Source organism: Saccopteryx leptura, chromosome 10 (genome assembly GCF_036850995.1).
Source record: "Saccopteryx leptura isolate mSacLep1 chromosome 10, mSacLep1_pri_phased_curated, whole genome shotgun sequence".
NCBI lineage: Eukaryota > Metazoa > Chordata > Mammalia > Chiroptera > Emballonuridae > Saccopteryx > Saccopteryx leptura.
In genome coordinates, this window is record NC_089512.1 from 13,872,247 (window position 1) to 13,899,413 (window position 27,167).

Consider the following 27,167-nt stretch of genomic DNA (forward strand, 5'->3'; position numbering starts at 1 on the left):
ATTCGGGGGGATGCTAGAATTTATGTAAACATGATAAATTAAAGTTAAAAAAACTGACTTGATTCTTCTATTATTTTTTTTTCAGTTATTAAGAAAATTTTACTGCATGTGATTTTATTTTGTCAGATTTGAGTTGACAATTTTTATAAAGCCCTCCTTTTCCTGGGTCAGTATTTCCAGTATTCAATGTTACCTTTAAGATGGGGTCCTTTAATTAGCTTATCAGTTACAACAAACTTTAATGTGTGCAGTTTCAGGGGCTGTCATTTTTATTCTGTGTTATTTATTTCTGCAAGTCTCTTTTCCTTGAGAAGCAGAATACCCCCCCGGGTCAGAGTAGCAGGGTCAGAGCGCCCACTTCTTCTCTGATAGTCTCACTGGGGTGGCAGCCTAGGTCCATCGTGGGGTCCGGTTTTTGCGTCTAGGGCCTTTCTCAACTCACCCATTTTATCGGCTCAACTAGCATTCCGTATGCCTTTGACTGCAAAATACTTCATCCCTATCTTAAATGTCTTTCATGAGCTCTAGTGCCGAAGACTGTAAAGTCTCATTATATGCCCACTTCATTTATACAAATTCAATTATGTACATTTATGAGGGACAGAGGAATGGAGTGGAAGGAAGAAGAGTGGGAGGGACAGGAGGGGGAGAGAGAGTAATGAAGTAGTAGGGCAAGTTCCATCATCTCAAATCTCTAATGAATGAGTGGGACAGAGTGCAGTGCATCTGCAGTTCACTTGTTCCATGTCAGCTGACATCTGGCTTGACCCTGAATGCATGGGACAGCATGCAGCAAATCTACAGTTCTGTGTTTCATTTAGTTGACATACGGCTCACACATTGTGAATATCACATTGCCCTTAGTGTATTAAAACATGCTGTGTTGCCTTTATTATGTCCCTTAAACAAAATCCAACTACTTTGTTTGGGGATTAACTGAAGAAAGAGTGATTGGTTCTGGCAATGGAATAAAAGCTGGCTGTACTGAATTTGTTGACCAGTGAGTTGGGATGCCTCTTCAATAGGTGCCTTCCTGAGGGATTGCCAAGAGAAGTTTTGACAATGTTCTTTTTAAATTATTAATATTAAGCGAGAACCTGGAAGGAAGGGAGGCAGAGAGACAGACTCCTGCATATGCCCTGTCCAGGATGCATCCAGCAAGCCCTCTACAGGGTGATGCTCTGCCCATCTGGGGCCACTGCTCTGTTGCTCAGTAACCGAGCTATTTCAGCTCCTGAGATGAGGCCATGGAGCCATCCTCAGCACCTGTGGCCAACTTGCTTGAACCATTTGAGCCATGGCTGCAGGAGAGGAAGAGAGAGTTAGAGAAAGAGAGAAAGAAGGGGGAGGGGGAAGGGTGGAAAAGCACATGGGTGCTTCTCCTGTGTGCGCTGACCGGGAATCAAACCCAGGACATCCACATGCCAGGCCCACATTCTACCACTGAGCCAACTGGCCAGGGCTATTTTCAGAGCCTGACGTGTGTAAGCTGTGATGAGTCCATAGACAAGGGTCTCCTGGTTCTCTCCCCTTGCAGGTCCCACAAGTAGCTTCAATTCCTCGCCTTTTAAGTTGAAATTCCCCCCCCCCCGCCAAAGCTTCCTCCTCCCCTAGTGCCTCTGGCTGAGTAGCACCACGGTTTGATCCAGCTGCCCAAGCCAAGGACTTGAGTTCTTTACTAAACTTCCCATTAACCACTTGTCAAGGCCGTTTCTTCAGTGACCGTCAAGTCCATCTGCTCCATTAGGTCGTCCTCAGTGGTTGTGATTTGTTGTAATAGTTTCCAAGGTGATTTCTCTGATTCTGGCCTCCCCACCTACTTCACCGCCCTGTTCCAAGCCCTATTCATTCTCACCAGTCAGAGGGATGTATTTAAAAAAAAAACCTTATAGTGTTACTCTTCTGTAGTAATACTACTAATACTAATACTAATAGCATTAATACTAATACTAATAACCCACCCTTTGGAACTCCCCATTACCCTCAGGGTGAAGTCGTATCTTTGCTGAGGATCATAGGGCCCCATGTGCTCTCATACTGCTGACTAAAGCCTGGCCAGTCCACTCCACAGCCTCTCCTGGCAAACAGAACTTGTTGTTGGATATCATATTCTTTTTCACCCAGGGGTCCCTGTGAATGCTGTTTGCTCCTCCTGCAACCCTCCAATGTCCCCTTTTTTCTTGTCTAAGTCTTCTATCTCAAGCTTTGGTAGGCCATCCCTGAGTTCCCCAAATTAGATGCCTTGTCTTCTGCAGACGGACTTCTCACTATAGTAGCATTTGTCTTCCTCTGTCACAGGTTTCTAGCCTTTATCTGTCTTTCCCATTACACCAGGGTGGCATAACTGTAGAACTGTAGGACTAGGGGGAAGGACTGTCCTGTTTTCACCATTGGTGCCTAGCAGACAGTGAACACATGGCTGTTGGAAGAACAAACCAACGCTATGTTGGATTCCCCTTCAGAAGTCCCTGGAGTGATTTGGGAGTCCATCCTAAGCTGGCGTTCAGTAAAAATAAGAAAAGAGAGGATGGCTGGCATGGGGAATAAAGGTATTTAACCTGAACTCTAGTGCTTTTTCTGAGTCTAGTTGTAAGCCTGGGCATGAAGAGAAAGTCCTTGTGGAAGTGGCTATCAGGGACAAGGCCCGGGAAAGGTATCATCCCTTGGTGAAGTGACCCTATTAACTTTGAGAAAGTTTAAGGACTTCTCTGACCAGATGCGAGAAAACACCCATGCCCTTAGTTTTGATTTTGCGACCCATAGCCATTGCCACTTGAATCTCTAGTCTTTCCTTTCCTATTCACGCTGTGGCCACTTTTCGACTGTCCACAGACCTCACTTCAGTAGCTCAGCCGGTTGGGTCTTCCTGTTTTGCTCTAGGCTGCGTGGGTCTGAATTTTAAAGACTGAGCTCCTCTGCCCCTTGTTCCCAGTTTCAACCTCCTGCCTACCCCTACTTCCTCCAGGAACGATGCCCTGCTTTGGTCTTGTCTGTGCCCAAAGTTCCTGCTCCATCACAGTGGTGGCCACTTCTGACCTGTCCCACAGCCAGTGAGCTCCTAAGCCTCTCACCTCAGTCTCAACACTTGTAGTTCCCGTGACATGGTCCTTGGAGAGCGGACCCCCAGGCAGGCTGTGTGAGTCCCACCTCCTGGAGCTCTCTGCTGATCCACTACTTGTCTCTCTCCCGAGGGTGAGGATGGATGACTGGTGCTACCCAGTGATCTTCCCAGATGCGCGGAACTTCCGCCCCTTCACTCCGGACTCCCTGGCTGCAATCGAGAAGCGGATTGCCATCCAAAAGGAGAAAAAGCTCAAAGACCCAACCGCGACAGAGCCCCAGCCTCGACCTCAGCTTGACCTGAAGGTCTCCAGGAAGTTGCCCAAGCTCTATGGTAACGTTCCCCGTGAGCTGATCGCGAAGCCCCTGGAGGACTTGGACCCATACTACAGAACTCACAAGGTAGTTCATGGGGAGGCTGGGCGTGCTAACCACTTGGACCCATACTACAGAACTCACAAGGTAGTTCATGGGGAGGCTGGGCGTGCTAACCACTTGGACCCATACTACAGAACTCACAGGGTAGTTCATGGGGAGGCGGGGCGTTCTAACCACTTGGACCCATACTACAGAACTCACAGGGTAGTTCATGGGGAGGCGGGGCGTTCTAACCATGCAGCGGTAACTGGTGTCACAGGACCTCCAAACACTGATCTTGAGGTTTGCAGGGGGAGGCTGACTTCTCCTGCGCTGTCACTCCTTGTCGTTGCCTTCATAATCCTGAGAACCCCCCTTCGTCCTCATTTTCTTTCTGTAATGTGTGTCTTAGAGAAGAGCGTGAGGACTAGGAGCAGCAGAAAGGTGAAAACGAACACAGAGAAAGCAACGTGGTGTCAGGAAAGCAGTCTGGACCATCAGCCAGGAAGGCTGGATGAGGGCCATTTCCAAGACTGGTTTTATGATTGTGGGTAAATCACTTTGTTAATCCTCATTTTTCTAATCTGTAAAATGGGAATACTGCCTGCTTTCCCCACCCTGCGGCATAGACATGCCGTGGAAGCATTTTATAAACTGCAGTGCATTATGCTCACGTGAAGGATTAATTGCTGTGCAGGGTTGTCCAGTTCAGCTGCAAGAGTTTACTTTGAAAGCTCTTTAGCATTTACCTCTAAAAACCTTTAGACAACAGGATATTTAGGCTATTATTAGACTTATGAAGGTCAAAGACCTAGACCAACACTTGATACATAATCAGTTCAATAAGTGAAGTCTAAGAGTAGAGTAATCAAGTGGACACATGTAGATTATATGTAAACCCCATGCCAATACATGATAGGCTTGCTGTTTCATCTACCTGAGCATAGTTCTTGCAGGAAAGTTTTAGTAAAATTTAAGTGAGGAGATGTGAGCTCTGGGCTCCTCTTCTGGCAATTTGAAAGGCTAGGGGACAGTGAGGACAGTCCTCTGCAGACCGTCCCCTCACAGGAAAGGCTAGGGGACAGTGAGGACAGTTCTCTGCAGACCGTCCCCTCACAGGAAAGGCTAGGGGACAGTGAGGACAGTCCTCTGCAGACCGTCCCCTCACAGGAAAGGCTAGGGGACGGTGAGGACAGTCCTCTGCAGACCGTCCCCTCACAGGAAAGGCTAGGGGACAGTGAGGACAGTCCTCTGCAGACCGTCCCCTCACAGGAAAGGCTAGGGGACGGTGAGGACAGTCCTCTGCAGACCGTCCCCTCACAGGAAAGGCTAGGGGACGGTGAGGACAGTTCTCTGCAGACCGTCCCCTCACAGAAAGGCTCGGAAGACCTCACCATTACCACCTCATTGTGTGACCCGGCAGAGCATGGGAAACCCACCTCACCAGACGGGCCAGGGAGGAAGAGGCTGCGAGTCCGGGGGAAGTCCTAGGAGACGGCACGCTGAGAGCACCCTTCCCTTGCAACCATGACAAAGTCATCTCTCCGCAGAGAGATCTCCCGGTTCATATGTCGAATTGGGATAGACTTGGGGTTGCCAGGCAAGACGGGGACCGTGTGTATAGAGGAAAGTAGGGTATGAATGGGAAGGACAAGCAAGGGAAGAAAAATGCAGGAGCAAAAACATTCCAGTATTTTTCCTCCTCCTCATGCCCCAGAAGCCAGGGCGGCTTGGAATGGGGGGTGTTGAGTGTGAGTTAACTGCGGGGCCTCCTTCTGCCTCCAGGCCAGCTAGGAGACCCGTGAGGCCGGCAGCAGCTTGCTGTGTTGTGGGCAGACCTGGAGGACAGGCTCTGTCCTGGCTGGAAGGGTGTTCTCGCCCTACCTCTTCTCAGCCTGGGTCCCTCCTTCACACCAGAAGGAGGCACGGTACTTGTTGAGAGTCTGCACATCCATGACCTCGCGTGACCAGCGCTCAGCAGTCGTGTGAGGTGTGTGGGGTACTTGTTAACATCCCGTGGTGTGGATGAGGACACCGTAGGCTGGATGGGGAAGCGGCTAGTGCCGGGTCAGACAGCCAGCAAGGGGTGGACTGGGGCTCACATCCAAGGGCTCTTTATATAGTCACAGGCCACTTCTCTGTTGAAGAACTACAGGGAAAGGGGTGGAGATGTGTCACAAGCTGGCAGAAGGACCTGGTACCTATCATTTAAATTGTTAAAACCCTGACAAGTGTAGTTAAATACACCATTAGGTGAAATATTTGAAGCAGTCAGAGGGGGCATTCACAAAATATCAAAATCAAAGGGCACAGAAACAGAGCCATCTCACGCCACCTATTAATTTGGGGTGACCTACCTTGAGGATAGGTTTGCTCTCAGCCCTAAAATGGTCTTTCTATTCAAAGGAAGGACACAGAATCCCCAAAGTGGGTCTTGGACTCCTGAGCTCGTTCATAGCTTTTAAAGAATCCTTCGGTCCCTTGTATTTTGTTTTGGAGGTAACGGAAAACGGCCTTGTCTGCACATTTGCCTGTAGCCGAATGGTCAGCGGACGGTGAGTGCAGCCGCCCAGTGCAGGAAGGCTGATGGTGGGCGGCAGCCGGAGTTCTGGTCTTCAGCCCAGGCAGCACCCACCCTGCTGTCTCGGGCGTTGATGACAAGGCCCGTCTTTCCCTTCTGAGAACATGCTGGTTTACATGTCAAGTAGTACTTTTTGCAAATCTGAAAGGCACAGTGATGGGGGGGGGGGGGAGACAGGGGTGACCCTCATTCTGTGAAGGCTTTTGTAACAAACGAGCAGCCTGAAGGACGCGGAAGGGACAGCTGGGTCACAGGTAAATGGAAGGAGGGAGAGCTGGGGGCTGCTGTGAGCGAAGGTTGTGGGCTGGGGGCGCTTCCTTCCCAGAGCCCACAGAGACGAGCTTGGAGGACACGTGCACAAGTACGGTATTCTTCCATGGGGCCCGACTGGGCACCACGAGGGCGACAGTGCCCCCATTCAGCAGGCCTGTCCTGGGTTTGGCATCCCTGGACCTACCTACTTACCCACTGAAGGCCAGTGAAGCCTCCGATCATCATGACAGACAACCAGAAACACCCACAGGCCTTCCCAGATGCCTTCTATGGGGCTTCCCCCGCCGGTGGAGAACCACAGGCGGCTTTGCCTCTGTGTCCACGGGGGGCGGGGAAACTGGAGAGTATGTCTGGGAAGCTTGACTTTTTTATTAAAGATCCTTGAGGTTATAATTGATTGACAGACTATCTCATGTCAAACTGCTCAAGCGTAACAATGTGGACTTTCTAGGTCCCTGACTATTCTAAGGCTCCTTACGAAGTTTTTGTTAGTAATCACAATAATTTAAAACAATCCTCTGAATGTGAATGTTCAATTCTACTTCCACTTCTCCCAGCTGTCTTCGAGTTCTGGCCTCTGTAGATGCACATATAGAGCCCAACACGGAGAGCTTTGTGTGCAGGGTCCGTGTGCTCTGTCTCTGGGGCCAGAGCATTTCAGTGGGTGAACAGGCCACAGCCCAGCGCTTCTCTTGGGGCCCTGAGTGAGACCCAGGCCACCTGGGGACATCTCTTGGCTTCCAAAGTCACCCTGTTGGCCGGTCAGAAAGTACCTTGGGCTTCAGAGTGACAGCTCTTGATTCAGAAGCTGTAGTTAAAGGCAATCTATACCTTAATCCATGGTCCTGCTGAATTCTCTCTAAATGAACTCATGATAAGTATTGTTTGGTCACTGCATGTAGTCCCTGTTGTGTTTGGTCTTTTGCAGACGTTTATGGTGTTGAACAAAAGGAGAACAATCTACCGCTTCAGTGCCAAGCGTGCCTTGTTCATTCTGGGGCCGTTCACTTCAGTCCGAAGTCTAGCCATTCGCATCTCGGTCCATTCATATCCTTTGGTTGCACCTTTACGAAGTCCAGGTCATGTGAAAAGTGCATGTGCAGCAGGGTGTTCATGTGTTTGCTGAGTGGAAACAGCTTATTTTTTCAACAGTCCCTGGCCACGTGCCTACTGCTGCATGGTAGGACTGTGCTCGTGCTGGGTGTGAACAAGACATGCCTCTGCCCCGGACCGCTGGCCTCAGAAGGAGCGGGCTCAAAGACAGGCAGTTTGGATGTTGCGATGGGAGGTTTGGCAGTGATAGTGTGGAGAGACGCCGCCGGGCTTTGGAGGCATCAAAGATGGCTTCCTAGAGAAAGGAGCATCTCAGTTGAGACCCAAACAAAGGTTGTAAACTGTCAATTTGAGCATCACGTTGAACTGATCAATGTGTTGTGTCAGACTTACACAGTGTTTAAAACTTTTTAACTCTCTAATGTTAAAAGCCCAGGTGTCCAGCTTCTCTGGAAAAATAGAGCGCTGTCAAAGCTGGGCCTGCGCTCCCACCTGGCAGAGTGGGTGCAGGGAGCCCCGTGACCCCTTCGAAAGGGGACATGCTGCCTGGGACCCGGCCTCAGCCCGCTCACCCAGGCACGTGGCTTGCCAGGCTGGTCAGATTTTGAGTTTGCAACCTCAGTCTTCAAGATAGAGCCAGGTAGGAATCATGGAGCATTTCTGACGTGGGGGAGACACTAGCAGCTTCAGACTGAGGGTTGGGGGGGGGTAAAAGACATGGATTGGTAGACAGGATGCAGAGTTGAAGAGAGAGAGAAGGAAAAGCTCTTTGGATTGGATTCCTTAGAAAGCAGAGCTTGGGACAGGGATTTTTATTTCTTTTCTTTTTTTTCCGAAGTTAGAAGTGGGGAGGCAGTCAGACAGACTCTTGCATGTGCCCGATCGGGATCCAACCAGCATGCCCATGAGGGGGCAATGCTCTGCCCTCTGGGGTGTTGCTCCACTGCAACCAGAGCCATTCTAGCACCTGAGGCAGAGGTCATGGAGCCATCCTCAGTGCCTGGGCCAACTTTGCTCCAATGGGGCCTTGGTTGCAGGAGGGGAAGAGAGAGATAGAAAGGAAGGAGAGGCCCTGGCCAGTTGGCTCAGTGGTAGAGTGTCAGCCTGGCGTGCAGGAGTCCCGGGTTCAATTCCCGGCCAAGGCACACAGGAGAAGCACCCATCTGCTTCTCCACCCCTCCCCCTCTCCTTCCTCTCTGTCTCTCTCTTCCCCTCCTGCAGCCAAGGCTCCATTGGAGCAAAAAGTTGGCCCGGGCTCAGGATGGCTCCATGGCTTCTGCCTCAGGTGCTAGAATGGCTCTGGTTGCAACAGAGCAATGCCCCAGATGGGCAAAGCATCGCCCCCTGGTGGGCATGCTGGGTGGATCCCAGTGGGCACATGCGGGAGTCTGTCTGACTGCCTCCCCGTTTCCAACTTCAGAAAAACACACACACACACACACACACAAAAAAAAAAAAAAAAAAAAAAAAAAAAAGAAAGAAAGGAGGAGAGAGAGAGAAGGATGAAGAAGCAGATGGGTGCTTCTCCTGAGTGTCCTGACTGGGAATTGATCCCAGGACTTCCACATGCTGGGCCAATGCTCTACCGCTGAGCCAACTGGCCAAGGTGGATTTTTATTTCTGATTCAGTCAAGGAGTCTCTCTGGAGAAGGAAAAAGGGAAGCAGCATGGAGCATTAAAGAGGCAAACAAGGGTGGGGTCTCAGCTGAGCTTGTCAGCCTGAGCCCACAGGGAGTTGTTGTATTGCAGAACTGCCCCGCCTCGAGGCAGGGACCAGCTTTTTGTGAGTCTCTGTCAGTCAGACCTGCAGAAGGGACTTGTAGCCCTCCAGGTGAGGACGCTGCCATTCTGCGGAGGGAGGGGACCAGCCAGCACTCACAGTTAGAGAACAGGTGCACCTGCAGAGATGGGGACCTGGAAGGGCATGCACAGCCCCCACTATAATGACTAGTGACACATGCCAGCCTGCAGTGTCCCTGCCTTAACGGACGCCGGTCACGTTGTTCACCATGTTCATCATCTGCACTGTCATCACCAACTGTGTGTTCATGGCCATGGCTCCGAGGAACAGCAGTACAGTTATCGATAATGCTGAGTAAGTGTCTGTCCTGTTTTTAAACAAATTAACTAAAAGCAGTTGTAACTGTTTAGATATGTATGTATGTATACAGAGAGAGTTTAGAGACACAGGCAGTCCCTGGGTTAAGAACAGGACAGGTCTCTCAGTTTGTTCTCAAGTTCAGTTTCTGTGTATGTTGGAACAGGTACATTTACCTATCAAATGCAACTTAGACAGATATTTGTCTTTACATAGTATTTATTTTTACCTTTCTGTGCATATAAATACTTAAACATTTTCAAACCTACAGAATCTATCGCATTTGTAACCTGGAGCCTACCTGTATAAAGAAAGAAAAAGTCATCCACAATCCTAAGTCCCCATCACAATGCTGGCAGAGACTTTTATTTATTATTTATTTATTTTGTGTGTGTGTGTATGTTTGTGATTATCTTTAAAAGCCTTTTAAAATTACATTGTAATTAACAGCATACATACAAATTTTATGTCTAGATTTTAAGTGGTTTTCTTTGTGTTTACATAGGCTTTATGGGGACCTGTTTTGATGACTATATAATATTGTATCAGGTGAATAAACCATAATTTACTTAACAATTTTAGCATTCTGCTGCTATCAAATAGTATTGCAACAAGCATCTTTTTGCATAAAGCTACTCTTCAAAAATTATTATTTTGGGGGGATAGAATCTTAGAAATGTGTTTACTAGATCAACAGGTACATTTTAATGCTTTAAAAATATATGTTGACAATATATTTCCCAAAAAGTTTGTAGCAATTTACTCTGCAACCAGCAGCAACCATATAGTAGGTGTGCTACCAATTTAATCTGCAACCAGCAGCGACCATATAGTAGGTGTGCTACCATACTGTGTGTCTGTCTTCTTCCATCTAGTATCATGTTTTGAGATGAGTTTATTCTGTCGTGTGTGTCAGTAGCCTTTTTCCTTGCCATTGCTGGTTGTATTCCAGTGTATGGGCACACCACAATTTGTCTTCCCATTCTCTTGTGGATGGACATTTAGTTATTTCCAGTTTTTTGGCTATTACAAATAAACATTTGTAATATGTTATGAACATTTCTGTATAAAAGGTTTCTTGTGGCTATCTGCTTGCATTTCTCTTGGATGAGTACCTAGCAGTGGAACTGCAGGGTCTTAGAATACATAGAGAGTTAAGTTTGTAAGAAACTGCCATAATTTTCCAAAGTGGCTGCACTGTTTTACATTCTTGCCAGCAATATATGAAAGTCTCAAAGTGCTAATTAATTTTCTCCATCAATTTACTTTGATTTTAATTTGCTTTTCTATTTCTAGCTTCTTCAGGTAGAAAATTAAATACCTGGTTTTAGATCTTTCTTCTATCTTGTACAATTGTCTAAAGGTATGATTTTCTATGCAAGCATTGCTTTAGCTGTAGCTCACAGATTCTAATAATTGTGTTTTTATAAGCTTTCAGTTCAAAATATACCCTCCTTTTTCTTGTGATTTCTTCTTTGTCCCAGGTTCTATTTAAAAGTGTTCTTAAATTTCCAAATATTTCATGTTTTATCATTATTGATTTCCAATTTTATTCTGTTGTGGTTAGAGAATATACTTTGTAACATTTCAATCTTTTGAAATCAAGAGAACTTTGTTTCATGGTCTACCTTGGGACTGTTTCCTGTGCCCTTGAAAAGAACGTGGATTCGCAGTTGTCTGGCACTCTATTCTGTAAATGGTTGGTTAGGTTAGGGTGGCCAATGTGCTCTCTAGGTCTTTCATACCTTTACTGCTTTTATTAGTACTTTCATGAATTACTGAAAAGAGGCTTGAAATTTCTGTCTGTGATTATGAATTTGTCCATTCTCCCTTTCTTTTTGTTAAATTTTGCTTCATGTATTTTGCAGCACTGTTATTAGGCACATGAACATTTATGATTGTTATATATATCTTCCTGATATATGCATTCTTTTATCATTACGAAATCTCCTTGTTTGTCTCTGGTAATACTACTGTTAATATTTGTTTTGCCTGACATTACTATAGCTACTTAACCTTTCTTATGTCTGTGTTTGCATACAGCTTTTCCTACCCTTTGCCTCTCACCCCTTCTGTGTTTTGTGTTTATAGTGTATCTCTTGTAAAGAACAGACAGTTGGTTTTTGTTTTTTTATGCAGTCTATTAAGCCAATCTCTGGGGGTTTTGATGGAATGTTTAGTTCACTTGCATTTAATGTAATTTTGGATAGGCTTAGAGTTAGGTCTGCTGTTTTTCTATTCCATTGCTTCTTTTTTGTGTGTGTCAGAGACAGAGAGAGTCAGAGAGAGGGACAGATAGGGACAGACAGACAGGAAGGGAGATGGGAAATGAGAAACATCAATTCTTTGTTGCTGTTTTTCTATTGATCTCATGTTTTTTGTTGTTCATTTGCTCTTCTCTTGATTCTCCTTTCCTGTCTTCTTTTGTGTTAATCAGGTATGCTTAGTATTTCATTTTAATCTTCTACTGGCTTTTTAGCTTTATTTCTTTGCATTAATTTTTACTGGTTGTGCCCTCTCTGGTGCGGGGTGGAACCTGGAATCTGGGTAAGCCCAGCCAGCTCAGGGGCGGTGCCTTGGAGCAGGGGGGCATGGGCCCCCCTGGGAATAGAAGCCATCCTGGCAGTATCACCGGGGAAAATGGTTTCCCCTTCAAGGTTTGGCTGTTCCCGTGAGGAGCTGAGAGTGCAGGGGTGACTGACTGTTCACTGTTTACAGCAGTGTCCCTGGAAGCCGTTGTGATCAAAAGACGGTGGAGGAGACCGATCCAGGAGGTGGCACCCTCCCATAGCAGTGGTTTGCCCTGCCCAGCACTTCTGGAGGGATGTGATGAGTCCTTCCTTCCCATTAATGGGAAGCAGAGCAGTGGCCCGTCTGGAAGCTAATTTGCTCAAGGCCATTTTCACTAGTAGAAGTCCCATTAGGTGGAGAGAGGACAGAACCCTGCTGTAGGCTGTAGGGAAGCAGCGGAGGTGGGGTGGGAGGTGGGGAAGCTGCTGCTGTGCCTGGTGGCGTCTGGACTGGTACTGGGCGCCCGTAAGTGGGGTGGGAGGTGGGGGAGCTGCTGCTGTGCCTGGTGGCGTCTGGACTGGTACTGGGTGCCCATAAGTGGGGTGGGAGGTGGGGAAAGCTGCTGCTGTGCCTGGTGGCGTCTGGACTGGTACTGGGCGCCCGTAAGTGGGGTGGGAGGTGGGGGAAGCTGCTGCTGTGCCTGGTGGCGTCTGGACTGGTACTGGGTGCCCATAAGTGGGGTGGGAGGTAGGGAAAGCTGCTGCTGTGCCTGGTGGCGTCTGGACTGGTACTGGGCGCCCGTAAGTGGGGTGGGAGGTGGGGGAAGCTGCTGCTGTGCCTGGTGGCGTCTGGACTGGTACTGGGCGCCCGTAAGTGGGGTGGGAGGTGGGGGAAGCTGCTGCTGTGCCTGGTGGCGTCTGGCCTGGTACTGGGCGCCCGTAAGTGGGGTGGGAGGTGGGGGAAGCTGCTGCTGTGCCTGGTGGCGTCTGGACTGGTACTGGGCGCCCGTAAGTGGGGTGGGAGGTGGGGGAAGCTGCTGCTGTGCCTGGTGGCGTCTGGACTGGTACTGGGTGCTCGTAAGTGGGGTGGGAGGGGGCTGCTGAAGATGTGCTCACACAAGGAAGCATGCAGCCCAGTGGCTAGACCCGTGGGGGGGAGTTTCTTCAGGGTTCTTTGGTCAGAACATTTCTTAGTGGGGAAAGTGAATCCAAGTACTAGCTCTCCGAGGGTGAATGCAGAAGTCCCCTGGCACCCGGTGATGGTGTTCTGCTAACCTACGTGGACACCACCTATGGCCCTGCTAGATGCCTTAACTGTGCTGGGCCTGACAGTGACACACTCCGGATGGCCTCATTTGCCTGGTGGGTTGGGCCCCCTCCTTACAGAGCACTCCTAAGCCCTGCCTCCTGGTGGGCATGGCTCTGCGCTTATCACGTGTCACTTTGGTCTGCCTGACCCACCACTGGCCAGGCTTCCGCTGAAAAAGAACAATGGGGGTGGGACGTGGGACATTAGATGGTCAGGCCAAAACAGCAGTCAGGGGCCGCTGTCTATTTGGCTTGATATCTAAATGAAGACTTGCAGAAATCCCACAAATCTTCAATTACAGCCTTTTCCCAAAATTTTGATACATTATACCCAAGTTAAAAAAATGTTATTTCAGAGTAGGCATTAGTTCATCTGTGTTCATCTATGAGAAAAGGTGATCAGTTTAGAAAAGGGCTGAAGCAGAGAGGAGATCTTGCCTGTGGCAACGTCATGACCATTTTTTCTCTTGGATTTTGCTGCTTTTGGACTTTTCAAGTTCACAAGACCTTAGTTCTTTAGCTTTGAGGGCTAACAATGGCTGGATATTCTACCAGAAAAGGTCCACCTTTAATCTGAACCAATAAATTGGTTGAATTGATTGTTTTGGTCACAAAAGTGAAAGCTGTGTGTGTGTGTGTGTGTGTGTGTGTGCGTGCACGTGTGTGCAGACCCAGCATTTTGACAGTTTAGGATTATAACCAGAGAGATAAGATACCGTGTTTTGTTTTGGAGGAAGAGGAAAGGGAAGAAGAGAAATAAGTTAGAGAATAGACATGATGAAGGACTCAGAAAAGAAAATGAATATAGTTTCTGAAAAAATTGTGGCAAAATACACATTGCATAAAAATTTCCATCCTAACCAGTTCAGTGGGATTAAGTACATTCATGTTGTTATATAACCATTACCATCATTCCTATCCAGAACTCTTTTCATCTTGCAAAACTGAAACTCTGTACCCATTAAACAGTAACCCCCATTCTGCCCTCCCCCTCATTCTTTGGCAAGCACCATGGGACTTTCTACCTCTATGTGGTGTTGCCTCATCTCGGTGGAATCCCACAATTTGTCTTTTTGTAACTGGTTTGTTTCCCTTAGCATAGTGACCTCAAGGTTCATCCATGCTGTGGCATGTAACAGGATTTCCTTCCTTTTAAAGGATGAATAATATTTCAATGTATGTAATATATTTTATTGATTATTAACCTATTAATGTACAGTTGGATTACGTCTACTTCTTGGCTACTGTGAATAATGCTGCTGTAAACATGGGTGTGCAAATATCTTTTCAAGACCCTGCTTTCAATTTTTCTGTATATAAACCCGGATATAGGATTTCTGGAGCATATGACAATTCCATTTTTAATTTTTTGAAGAACCATGCTATTTTCCATGATGGTTACACCATTTTACAATCCCACCAATAGTGCAAAAGAGTTCCAGTTTCTCCAACACTCATTGACAACACTTGTTCTTTTCTTTTCTTTTTTTTTAAGTAGCCTTCCTAATGGATATGAGGTAATATCTCATGGTGGTTTTAATTTGTCTTTCTCTGATGATTAGAGATAGCTAGCTTCTTTTCATTTCTTGTTGACCATTTGTATATCATCTTTGGAGAAATGTCCATTCAAATAGTTTGACCATCTTTAAATTGGATTATTTGGGTTTTTTGTTGTCGAGTCATAGGAGTTCTTTATATAATCTGCATATTAACCTCTCATGAGATATGTGATTTGAAAATATTTTATTCTAGGAGTTTTATATTTTCTGGTCTTAAATTTAGCTCATTAATCATTTTGAGTAAATTTCTGTATATGCTGTAAGATAAGGGTCCTATTTCATCATTGTGCATGTGGATATTAAGTTTTCCCAATGCCATTTGTTGAAAAAAAGAATGTTTTCCATTAAATAGTCTTGGCACCCTTGTTGAAAATCATTTGACCATATATGTGAGGGCTTATTTCTGAGCTTTCTAGTCTGTTCCAGTGGTCTGCATGTTTGTGTTTATGCCAACATCACACCACTTCAATTACTTTAGTTTGTGATATTTTAATGTAACAAAGTGTAAGACCTCAAACTTTTTTCTTTTTCAAGACTTGTTTTGGCTGTTCATGGTCCTTTGAAATTGCACATGAAATTTGGGGTGCGTTTATTTTTTGTATTTTTCTGAAGTCAAAAGAGGGGAGGTCGTCAGACAGACTCCTGCATGCGCCCGACCGGGATCCACCTGGCATTTCCACCAGGGGGTGATGCTCTGCTCATCTGGGCTGTTGCTCCGCTGCAACCGGAGCCATTCTAGCACCTGAGGCGGAGGCCATGGAGCCATCCTCAGCACCCAGGCCAAGTTTGCTCCAATGGAGCCTTGGCTGCAGGAGGGGAAGAGAGAGAGAGAGAGAGGAAGGAGAGGGGGAAGGATGGAGAAGCAGATGGGCGCTTCTCCTGTGTGCCCTGGCCGGGAATTGATCCTGGGACTTCCACACGCCAGACCGATGCTCTACTACTGAGCCAACCGGTCAGGGCCACATTTCTTTTTATTTCTACAAAAAAGTGTCATTAAGATTTTGATAAGGAGTGTGTTGAATCTATAGATCACATTGAATCTATAGAACACCTTATCAATATTAAGTATTCCAATGCTTGAACATGGAATGTAGAAAGCATTAGGTTTTAGTCTTGAAATTTACTTTCTTTGTTCCTCTGTTGTCATCCCCGTCTGTGCATCAGAATGACAACTAGAAAAACGGTGACAAACTGTAGTCCCAAGTCCTAGGGCCCATGTTGGCTGAAACTGCTCTCAAGAATATGGCTGTGAAGCTAGGCATTGTAAAGCAGTTTTACAACTCTATCTGTGGGCCTGTGCCTCAGAAACTCCAGCTGCCGGGACTCGCTTGAGGCGCTTGCCTTTCTGAACTCGGTCACACGCAGTGGATAAAAACCCAGTCGAGGCAGACAAGACCGATGGGCTCTCTGCTTTTCACATTGCTTATTGTATTCCTTGTTCTCAATGCTTTGCTCTGTAGGTATGTCTTCACTGGGATTTACAGTTTTGAAGCTTTGATAAAAATCCTGGCGAGCGGCCTTATTCTGGATGAGTTTTCTTTTCTCCGAGACCCGTGGAACTGGCTGGACTTCATTGTCATTGCAACAGCGTAAGAATGCTAAAGATTTTTAGTAAGAGACCTGGGGTGGGGAAGAAGCCTCTCAGCTTATGTCAGGACTCTGTGTGAATCCACGTGAGTGGCCGAGTGGCCTCTGACAATACCCAGAGCTCTGGGTGCAGTGTTGGCTGGCCCCACACAGCACTACGCAGCCAACTGGCCAGAGGCCTCCAGGCACAACTCCGTTCCTAGGCCAGCCCAACCCTGCTGCTCTCATTCTTCAGCCATTCATTCACCAAACGCTGGCCTATCCTGGGCCGGGTTCTGAGTGAGATACGTGGTTGTGATAATGTAGAAACAAACAGACACACCCCATTCTCACCCTCTTGAAGCTCACAGTCAGACGAGAAGAGAAACAATGAGTGACCTTTACTCTGGGAGGGAGAGTGTCAGGGCAGGCATTGTGCCCCTTTCGGGCCACCAGATTATATGGGAGGAACCAAGGAGTCTAAAAAATCTTTAGCCACTGCAAGGTCACAAAGAGTTTCTCTCCTGTTGTTGTCTTCTAGAATTTTTATAGTTTTGGCTCTTATGTTGAAGTCCACGGTCTGTTTTGAGTTCATTATCATGTATATTGTATATGTGACGTGAGGTGAGAATTGAAGTTCTTCCTGAAGGAAAGGCCATCAAGTTGGCATCTGAATGATGAGACAGGGTCAGCAAAATAAAAGGCAAGAAAAGCAACGGCCTTTTGCCAGCACTGTAATAATAAGGCTAACGTTAATTTGTCGCCAGCCATTGCTTTGAGTACTTGCATTTATTTTGCTATTTAATATTCACAAAGCCTTCTGAGGCAGATGCTGGTTGCTCCAGAGTTTTACATTTGAAGTCCAACAGTGGGTGCTCTTGGTTCCTGAAAGGTGGTATAGTGCAGTGGTGAGTAGTGTGGGCCCAAGAGACAGGTCGCTCGTGTTCCTTCTAGGCTCGACTGCGTAGTGAGGCCTTAGGGAAGTGCATTGGGCCAGTCAGTAAAGGTGTCAGTTGATTTATGTTATCCGTGGATGTAGCCACAACTATTCCAGGGAATCCTCACATTTGTCCCAATATAGAGATTAGCTGCAAACAGCCCCCTGTGCAGCCTGTGGTCCATAGCAATAGAGAACGATATCACGAGACCCTGAGATGAACGTGGGCCTGGGAGGGTGGGGCCCCAGATTGCACGTGTGTGGGCACAGGGCCCGGGCTGGGCTCACTTGTGCCCGATGGAGGTGTGCAGTGCAGCCGCAGGACTGAGCAAGCCCGGCCTTTTCCTGTGCCTTGTCTTGTAGGTTTGCGTCACTGTTACCAAACAACAGCATCCAGGTGTCATCCCTGCGCACCTTCCGAGTGTTCAGAGCTCTGAAAGCAATTTCAGTAATTTCAGGTAAGTTCCTCTGACTTTCCACATTGGCTCTCACTGGGATAGACCGTTCTTTCATAGTTAACACTTCTCTGAATGACGCATTAACCAAAAGCAAACGAACGCTGCCTTTACTTTCTATTGGATTGTTCAACGAATACGTATTTTGCAGGCACAATGCCAGCTGCTTGGGATATATCTGAGCAAACAGACAAGGATCCCTGCCCTCATGGGGTTTACAGTCTAGGTGGGGGGTGGGCAGACAGAGACCCTAACCAGTAACTATAATAAATAACTTATCTAGCATGCTAGACAGTGGTATGTGCCATAAAAAAACAAACAAAATGGAATGTAAACAACATGCGGGCTACCAGCAGTCACAGAACTAGGAGGAACAGGTTGTGATTTTCAACAGAATGGTCGGGATGGATGTCACTGAGGCGAGATGTGAGCAGATTTGAAGGCAGTGACAGTTTTATAAGCACCTATATGTGGTCAAGAGTGTTCCGAGAATAGGAAGCAGTCAGTCCAAAGATTGGAGAATGAAAAGGACACGAATGATGCAGGAGCAGACAGAGTGAGGAGCCACTTGGAGGAGGTGGGGCCACAGAGTGGAAGGGACTCATGAAAGCGCTGGGCGGACCTGGGCTTTGCCCTGGGAGAGATGGGAGCCACATGAGGGCTGTGAGCAGAGGAGTTGCATGACCTGACTCAGATTTTGAAAGGATTACTCTGCGTGGGGACTAGAAGGTGGGCAGCAAAGGTAGAAGCAGGAAGCCCAGATGACAGGCATGCTGGTCACCATAGAAACGTGCCACTCAGATCTGCTGTAGAGAACATAGTCGACTAATGGCCACATCTGCCACCCATCTGGATTTACCACTACAATCATGTTCATGCCAAGATCATGCTTTCCCTGCATGTTGGGGACACCGTTCCTGAAGGCTATGGTACTCCCCTAACTGGGGGACTTTGGCTTAGGGGCTTCCCACAAGCCTGCTGGAGACCGCCACCTCAGCACAGTGTGAGGCTTGTCCTGTCTACTTCTGCTTCCTCCCTGGCCTCCCTCCCCAGGTGGCAGCCCTGTGTCACAGCCAAGGCTCTCCCTGCCACTCTACCCCTTCCCCTTATTCTTCACAGGCATTTCACCCAGCCAGTCTCTTGCAATCTGGCCCAGTAGCATCTACTTCTTAGAGACCCCAAACTGACACACGGGGCCACTGCCACAATCCAGGTGGCGCTAGAGGGGTTGGGGAACAGTGGTCACATTCTGTGAATCTGAAGGTAGGAAAAATAGAATGTTTTAAAAAATTTATTGTTATGAGAGATAGATAGATAGATAGATAGATGATAGATAGATAAGAGAAATATAGATTGGCTGTTCCACACATCTTTGCATTCATTGGTTGATTCTTGTATGTACCCTGACCAGGGATCAAACCTGCCACCCTGGAGTATCAGCATAACACTCTAACCCACCAAGTAACTCAGTCAAGGCCACAATAGAATTTCTTTTCTTTTCTTTTTATGCTTTTCTTTCTTTTTTTTTTTTTTTTTTAATTTTAGTGAGAGGAGGGGAGGCAGAAAGACAGACTCCCGCATGCGCCCTGACCGGTATCCACCGTATAAGCCCACTAGGGGACGATGCTTTGCCCATCTGGGGCTGCTGCTCCATTGCAACCAGAGCCATTTAGCGCCTGAGGTGGAGGCCATGGAGCCATCAGCACCCAAGGCCAACTTGTTCGAGTCAGTAGAGCCATGGCTGTGGGAGGGGAAGAGACAGAGAGAGAGAGAGAGAGAGAGAGAGAGAAGGGGGAGGGGCGGAAAAGCAGGTGGTTGCTTCTCCTGTGTTTCCCTGACTGGGAATGGAATCAAACCCGGGACATCCACACATCAGGCTGATGCTCTACCACTGAGCCAACCAGCCAGGGCCACAATAGAATTTCTTGATAGGTTGATTGTATGTGTGCTGTGAGCAAAAGAAAAAGTCAAGGATGGCTCAGAGTTTTTGGCCTGAGTGACTAGGAAGATGAAGTCATCATTGACTGAGACAGGGACGGCTGTGAGAGGAACAGGTGTTGGTGATCGGAGTAGGAGTTCGTTCTGTGTATGTTCTGTTGGAGATGCCTGTGAGACGTCCAGATGAGAAAGTTTCAGGTGGGCAATTATATATGAGGTGGGCGTCTGGGGAACAGTCTGGGCTGTAGATACAATTATTAAAATCATGAGCCTACAGATGAAACTGAGAGCTGTGAAAGCTGACGAGACAGTGGTGGGATTCTGCAGGTTGGCACCAGCTCGGCAGAACCGATACCTAACTTTTTGTTGAGTTTGGTGCACCAATTGTTAAAATGGTGCTTGTAATCAGGGTTCTCTCTAAGGTGGGCAGCTGTGGAAATCACAAATGTACATTCCTCACTCTTTTTTAATGTTCATCTGCGCAACAGCGTATTGTAAGCACCAGTAATAATGTTCATTCCGTCCATAGGTGAAAAAAATTGCAAGTTAGGATGCCAATCAAGAAGCAATATGGAAATATCTTAAATAACAGTTTTATTGTTTTTGGTCAGATATTATTTAATATTTTTTCATTAATATTTTAAAACTCATGACATCATCTAGTTTTGTGTACCTCTTTTATTGTTCTTATTTAAGTATTAAATACATGAAATAATAAACTACCTTTCGGTATATCGTGTTTTAATACTTAAAATGGTCATTAGGACAGAGAAGCAGTTGGTAAATGATGTGACTCCCACCACTGTGGTGAGGTCACCAGGAGAACGAGCACAGGTGGAGAACAGAGGAGGCCTTGGGTCCGCGTCCTGGAGCACTGAGCCGTACAGGGGAGGGAGAGGAGGAACGAGGGCAGGGGAGGGGAGAGGAGGAACGAGGGCAGGGGAGGGGAGAGGAGGAACGAGGGCAGGGGAGGAACAGGTCCACATAGGTCCGAGTCCTGGAGCACTGCCGCTGTACAGCGGAGGGGAGAGGAGGAACGAGGGCAGGAGAGGAGCAGGGCCACATAGGTCCGAGTCCTGGAGCACTGCCGCCGTACAGGGGAGGGGAGAGGAGGAACGAGGGCAGGGGAGGAACAGGGCCACATAGGTCCGAGTCCTGGAGCACTGCCGCTGTACAGGGGAGGGGAGAGGAGGAACGAGGGCAGGGGAGGGGAGAGGAGGAACGAGGGCAGGAGAGGAACAGGGCCACATAGGTCCGAGTCCTGGAGCACTGCCGCTGTACAGGGGAGGGGAGAGGAGGAACGAGGGCAGGAGAGGAGCAGGGCCACATAGGTCCGAGTCCTGGAGCACTGCCGCCGTACAGGGGAGGGGAGAGGAGGAACGAGGGCAGGGGAGGGAGAGGAGGAACGAGGGCAGGAGAGGAACAGGGCCACATAGGTCCACATCCTGGAGCACTGCCGCCGTACAAGGGAGGGGAGAGGAGGAACGAGGGCAGGAGAGGAGCAGGGCCACATAGGTCCGCGTCCTGGAGCACTGCCGCCGTACAGGGGAGGGGAGAGGAGGAACGAGGGCAGGAGAGGAACAGGGCCACATAGGTCCGAGTCCTGGAGCACTGCCGCCGTACAGGGGAGGGGAGAGGAGGAACGAGGGCAGGGGAGGAACAGGGCCACATAGGTCCGCATCCTGGAGCACTGCCACCGTACAGGGGAGGGGAGAGGAGGAACGAGGGCAGGAGAGGAGCAGGGCCACATAGGTCCGAGTCCTGGAGCACTGCCGCCTTACAGGGGAGGGGAGAGAAGGAACGAGGGCAGGGGAGGGGAGAGGAGGAACGAGGGCAGGGGAGGAGCAGGGCCACATAGGTCCGAGTCCTGGAGCACTGCCGCTGTACAGGGGAGGGGAGAGAAGGAACGAGGGCAGGGGAGGGGAGAGGAGGAACGAGGGCAGGGGAGGGGAGAGAAGGAACGAGGGCAGGGGAGGGGAGAGGAGGAACGAGGGCAGGAGAGGAACAGGGCCACATAGGTCCGAGTCCTGGAGCACTGCCGCTGTACAGGGGAGGGGAGAGAAGGAACGAGGGCAGGGGAGGGGAGAGAAGGAACGAGGGCAGGGGAGGGGAGAGGAGGAACGAGGGCAGGGGAGGGGAGAGAAGGAACGAGGGCAGGGGAGGGGAGAGGAGGAACGAGGGCAGGGGAGGGGAGAGAAGGAACTAGGGCAGGGGAGGGGAGAGGAGGAACGAGGGCAGGAGAGGAACAGGGCCACATAGGTCCGAGTCCTGGAGCACTGCCGCTGTACAGGGGAGGGGAGAGGAGGAACGAGGGCAGGGGAGGGGAGAGGAGGAACGAGGGCAGGGGAGGGGAGAGAAGGAACGAGGGCAGGGGAGGGGAGAGGAGGAACGAGGGCAGGGGAGGGGAGAGAAGGAACGAGGGCAGGGGAGGGGAGAGGAGGAACGAGGGCAGGAGAGGAACAGGGCCACATAGGTCCGAGTCCTGGAGCACTGCCGCTGTACAGGGGAGGGGAGAGGAGGAACGAGGGCAGGAGAGGAGCAGGGCCACATAGGTCCGAGTCCTGGAGCACTGCGCCGTACAGGGGAGGGGAGAGGAGGAACGAGGGCAGGAGAGGAACAGGGCCACACGCTGTACAGAATGGGGGCAAGCAGAGGCGGTCACCTGGAAGCCAGGTAAGGAAGGTCCTCTGTGAATCAGGAGGATGCCTAGAATGGGTGGTGAATATGAATGCCAGTTTACCAAAGATGAGGTCATTATGGCACACTCTTCTCCTTTCCTTCCTCTTTCCTTTACAGAAAAACCCAAAACATTCTAAAAAAAATTATCCTCTCTGGAGTCCTTTTCCAGCACCCTTCTTTCCTTTTCTTCTAGTCTCTTCTATTAATGGCTCAGCTACAACACCAATACTATGGGCAATTTGGGTCTTTTCAAACAGAGCAGTGGGTTATGTTTTGAAACTCCAGAAAAGCAACTACAGGGTGATAAACTGGAAGTCAGAGGACACGTTGAGTTTGTCTCTTCTCCTCTTCCTCTTCTGCAAGGTGGACCTTGGTTTCCCAGGTGAATGTAGAGGCTTTCTGCTGAGTTCCTCAGATTTTCATACAGGTCAGATGGACACTCAGGCCGTCGGTAGCTTTAGTGGTGAGGGTGATTTAAAGATTTTATTAATTGATTTAACAGAGAGTTGAGGGAAGGTAGCAAGAAGTATTAACTCCTAGTTGATTAACTCCTAATTAACTCAGTTTAGTTGTTCATTGCTTGCTTATTGCTTCTCGCATGTGCCTTGACCGGACCAGCCCAGGAACACTGGTGACCTCAGGGTTCCAGGTTGACACTTTCTCTACCGCGCCACCACAGGTCAGGCCATAGTCTCCGTTTGACTCATGAACACAAGAGATTCCTGGATGCTTTTTGGAAGTGAGGGTATAAGGTACAAACTTTTATGGGACTATGTAAAAATTATTCAGGAATCACAACCATCTTCTTTCATTCAAATCTTCTTGTGTTGGGGAAGACTCAAGCCTTTTAGAGATTAAACTTGGGCTTGGATGAGGTTGTAGTAATTTCTTGCTTGGCTGTGACTGGGGACATAGTGAGTGTCCCAGCTTGGCCTTAAAGCTCCTCCCCATGTGGCATCACACTTTGTGGGAAGCGTGTCCACTGAGGGCTGCTGTTGCCTTGTGTTCTCAAGGCTACCATTTACGATTTACACGAATCAACTGAGACTTTGTCAGTGTTGTCCCACACATTCCAGTTCACATCTGGCTGTGCATCTCTCCAGCTGTGTGCAGGGCAGGGCCCATGACTCAGCCACATGCCGGGCTGACTCGCTGGCTCCCCAGCAGACTGTGCACATCTGTGTCTGACTCTGCATCCCGGGACATCATGCTGGTAGCTTGAACCCAGCTGGGGGAGAGAGGCACAGGGAGGGAGAAGAGGGCTCGATGCTCGGAATTCAGCGAATAAGGAAATCTGTAAATGCTGTAAATGAAGAGTTTCCTGCACCCTCACCGCCCTCACCCCGGGAGCTGATTTTCAGTATTCGCCAGCATACTATAAGATTATATTCTTATTTTGTAACTTTGGGAGCCTAACAGTGTACTATGGACACAGTAGGTGCATAATAAGTATTTTTTGGGTGAATGAAAAAATAAAAAAATTAAAAACAACCCTGCTGTAACTAGTAATCTGAGTATTTTTCCTAGGACATCCTCATTATCTGAGTCCAGACAAAGCTCCTTTCCAGCCCCCCCCCCCCCATTTAGCTATGTCTCGTGACACCTCATGTACCAGTAGTAGGTAGCGATAACTGAATGTTAAATATAACTGTGGCTCCTTTTCTCGGGTGGCCTCACTCTGGCCTAATGACACATGTGACCCCCAGCTGTGGAGGGGCCTGCACCGCTGTCATCGGGCTCCTCCCGCGTCCGTGCGGCATGTTCTGCCCAAAGTCTTCTCATCCGCTCTTCAGAGCAAGCCCGTGGCGGACGTAGGGCAGGGTGAGGAGGCCGGGTCCTAGTGTGTCGAACACTTGGATGACACACAATTCCTAAGGCACAGACTCGGAACTAGGACCCGTGGCATCGAGTCCTCGGCCAGGCCAGTTTCCCATTCCAGCCTGCAGTTAGACAGCTTCCGAGGCCGCGGCTTCTCGCTCTGGTGTGGTCCTGTGCCCGGGTCTGGTGTGTGTGCTGGGGCTTCTCTCCATGCCTGTGCTCCTCCGCAGGTCTGAGGGTCATCGTGGGGGCCTTGCTGCGCTCTGTGACCCGGTGTTGTCCTGTGCCCGGGTCTGGTGTGTGTGCTGGGGCTTCTCTCCACGCCTGTGCTCCTCCGCAGGTCTGAAGGTCATCGTGGGGGCCTTGCTGCGCTCTGTGACCCGGTGTGGTCCTGTGCCCGGGTCTGGTGTGTGTGCTGGGGGCTTCTCTCCATGCCTGTCCTCCGCAGGTCTGAGGGTCATCGTGGGGGCCTTGCTGCGCTCTGTGACCCGGTGTGGTCCTGTGCCCGGGTCTGGTGTGTGTGCTGGGGCTTCTCTCCACACCTGTGCTCCTCCGCAGGTCTGAAGGTCATCGTGGGGGCCTTGCTGCGCTCTGTGACCCGGTGTGGTCCTGTGCCCGGGTCTGGTGTGTGTGGTGGGGGCTTCTCTCCACGCCTGTGCTCCTCCACAGGTCTGAAGGTCATTGTGGGGGCCTTGCTGCGCTCTGTGACCCGGTGTTGTCCTGTGCCCGGGTCTGGTGTGTGTGGTGGGGGCTTCTCTCCACGCCTGTGCTCCTCCACAGGTCTGAAGGTCATTGTGGGGGCCTTGCTGCGCTCTGTGACCTGGTGTTGTCCTGTGCCTGGGTCAGGTGTGTGTGGTGGGGGCTTCTCTCCACGCCTGTGCTCCTCCACAGGTCTGAAGGTCATCGTGGGGGCCTTGCTGCGCTCTGTGACCTGGTGTTGTCCTGTGCCCGGGTCTGGTGTGTGTGGTGGGGGCTTCTCTCCACGCCTGTGCTCCTCCACAGGTCTGAAGGTCATTGTGGGGGCCTTGCTGCGCTCTGTGACCCGGTGTTGTCCTGTGCCTGGGTCTGGTGTGTGTGGTGGGGGCTTCTCCACGCTTGTCCTCCACAGGTCTGAAGGTCATTGTGGGGGCCTTGCTGCGCTCTGTGACCCGGTGTGGTCCTGTGCCTGGGTCTGGTGTGTGTGGTGGGGGCTTCTCCACGCCTGTCCTCCGCAGGTCTGAAGGTCATCGTGGGGGCCTTGCTGCGCTCTGTGACCTGGTGTTGTCCTGTGCCTGGGTCAGGTGTGTGTGGTGGGGGCTTCTCCACGCCTGTGCTCCTCCGCAGGTCTGAAGGTCATCGTGGGGGCCTTGCTGCGCTCTGTGAAGAAGCTGGTCGACGTGCTGATCCTGACGCTCTTCTGCCTCAGCATCTTTGCCCTGGTGGGGCAGCAGTTCTTCATGGGAAGTCTGAAACAGAGATGTGTCTTGAAAGGCTCTTGGAATGAGACTAACGGTAAAGACCCCACCTTTTATGTCTTCGTTCATACGTACTTAATTCTGTTTTATCCACTCATGCTGTCTACATGTGTGCATTACAGAGTCCCCTAGGGACAGGGGACGACCTCAGCCATCAGGGTTCTCATGAGGGCGGATGCATGTCTTAGGGAATTGCCTCCTTCTTTGGGGTTTCCAGGGAGAAAGCAAAGCCCAAAGCCATACCCACAAGAACAGTGCCAGCTCCCCTCCTTTCTCACAGAGATTTCTGCCCATTTCTTTTTTTTTTTTAAGGTGATGTACTTTTCTTTTTAATTTTTTTATTTATTCATTTTAGAAAGGAGAGGGAGAGACAGAGAGGGAGAGAGAGAGGAGAGACAGAGAGAGAGGAGGGGGAGGAGCTGGAAGCATCAACTCCCATATGTGCCTTGGCCAGGCAAGCCCAGGGTTTTGAACCGGCGACCTCAGCATTTCCAGGTCGACGCTTTATCCACTGCGCCACCACAGGTCAGGCTTCTGCCCATTTCTTTGGCATGTTTCACAGAAGTCTTCAGAATGCCTGGATTTGGCCAAAACAAACGAGCTACTCCCCAGCCTCCCTCCCCAAGTATTTTCCCCAGTGACATCACTCCTTTCCACTCTGCGCCCTCGCCACACTGAGGCTGAACCTGCCCCGCTTTCATACGTACTGAGTCTCACGTGGCCGCACCTTCTCCATGTCTGTCTTGGTTTATGAGCTTCCGTGCGTCTGTGTTCACCTTCCTTGGGGGGTGGTCTCAGAGGTGGATTTAATGGCACCCGACTTCTGAAGGGCCCCGCAAAACCCCAACTTGACACTTTTTTCTAATGACAAGGGGCCCAATATTTTCTTCTGCGCCCGGGGCCTCAGCCGACCTGAATCCGCCTCTGGGTGGCCTCTACTTCAGTTTTATTTCCAAACTGGCAAAATGGTGGTTATATTACTGCTTTCTCCTCCTCCTCTTCCCTCCTCTTTCCTTTCCCTCCTTTTCTCTTGCTCCTTCCTGATGGCCTAAGCTCCAGTTCCTCACCAGACACCCACATTGATCATTGTAGAGGGTTCTGAACCATCTGTTTTAAGTTTAACCTGGCATATTTACTATTCTCTTCCATTTCAGTGGTTCCTTTTTTATCTGAATTTATGATTCTTTTCTTCTCAGATATTTGCCCTAAAAGTGATTCGGAATTCATATCGTGTAGAACCTGGTCGAATGACAGGTAAGAAACTTACGTTCTCCGTTTTTCTCTGAAGGAGAGCAACTCCAGACCTTTAAAAGCATCGCGGCAGGCAGTCTCCATCTAATGATCTGTGGAAGGCAGTGATGGTGTTTCTCAAACTGTGCTGATTATTTCATAGGCCTAAGCAGGTTTAGACATGTATTATTAAATTCAAAACTATTTCCAAGTGTTTAGAGCAGTGTTCTCTGCCAAGTTATATTGGATTCGTAACTTATCAGAAACCCACTAAACATGTAGTGGTATTTT

At 49.2% G+C, this 27,167-nt stretch overlaps 1 protein-coding gene and 1 long non-coding RNA gene across 2 annotated transcripts in view; one reads left to right on the top strand and one right to left on the bottom strand.

Moving 5' to 3' along the window:
• LOC136382571 (uncharacterized) overlaps positions 1-27,167 on the bottom strand; it is a 420,231-nt gene that overhangs the window by 95,647 nt on the left and 297,417 nt on the right. The gene's annotated exons all lie outside the window — the stretch shown is intronic.
• SCN11A (sodium voltage-gated channel alpha subunit 11) overlaps positions 1-27,167 on the top strand; it is a 138,763-nt gene that overhangs the window by 49,597 nt on the left and 61,999 nt on the right. The window contains exons 3-9 of the mRNA XM_066351988.1: positions 3,192-3,462; positions 7,200-7,318; positions 9,324-9,419; positions 16,260-16,388; positions 17,666-17,760; positions 25,516-25,683; positions 26,843-26,900. Coding sequence (XP_066208085.1) covers positions 3,199-3,462; positions 7,200-7,318; positions 9,324-9,419; positions 16,260-16,388; positions 17,666-17,760; positions 25,516-25,683; positions 26,843-26,900 — 929 coding nt within the window. The 5' untranslated portion in view covers positions 3,192-3,198. The remainder of the gene's footprint in view (positions 1-3,191; positions 3,463-7,199; positions 7,319-9,323; positions 9,420-16,259; positions 16,389-17,665; positions 17,761-25,515; positions 25,684-26,842; positions 26,901-27,167) is intronic.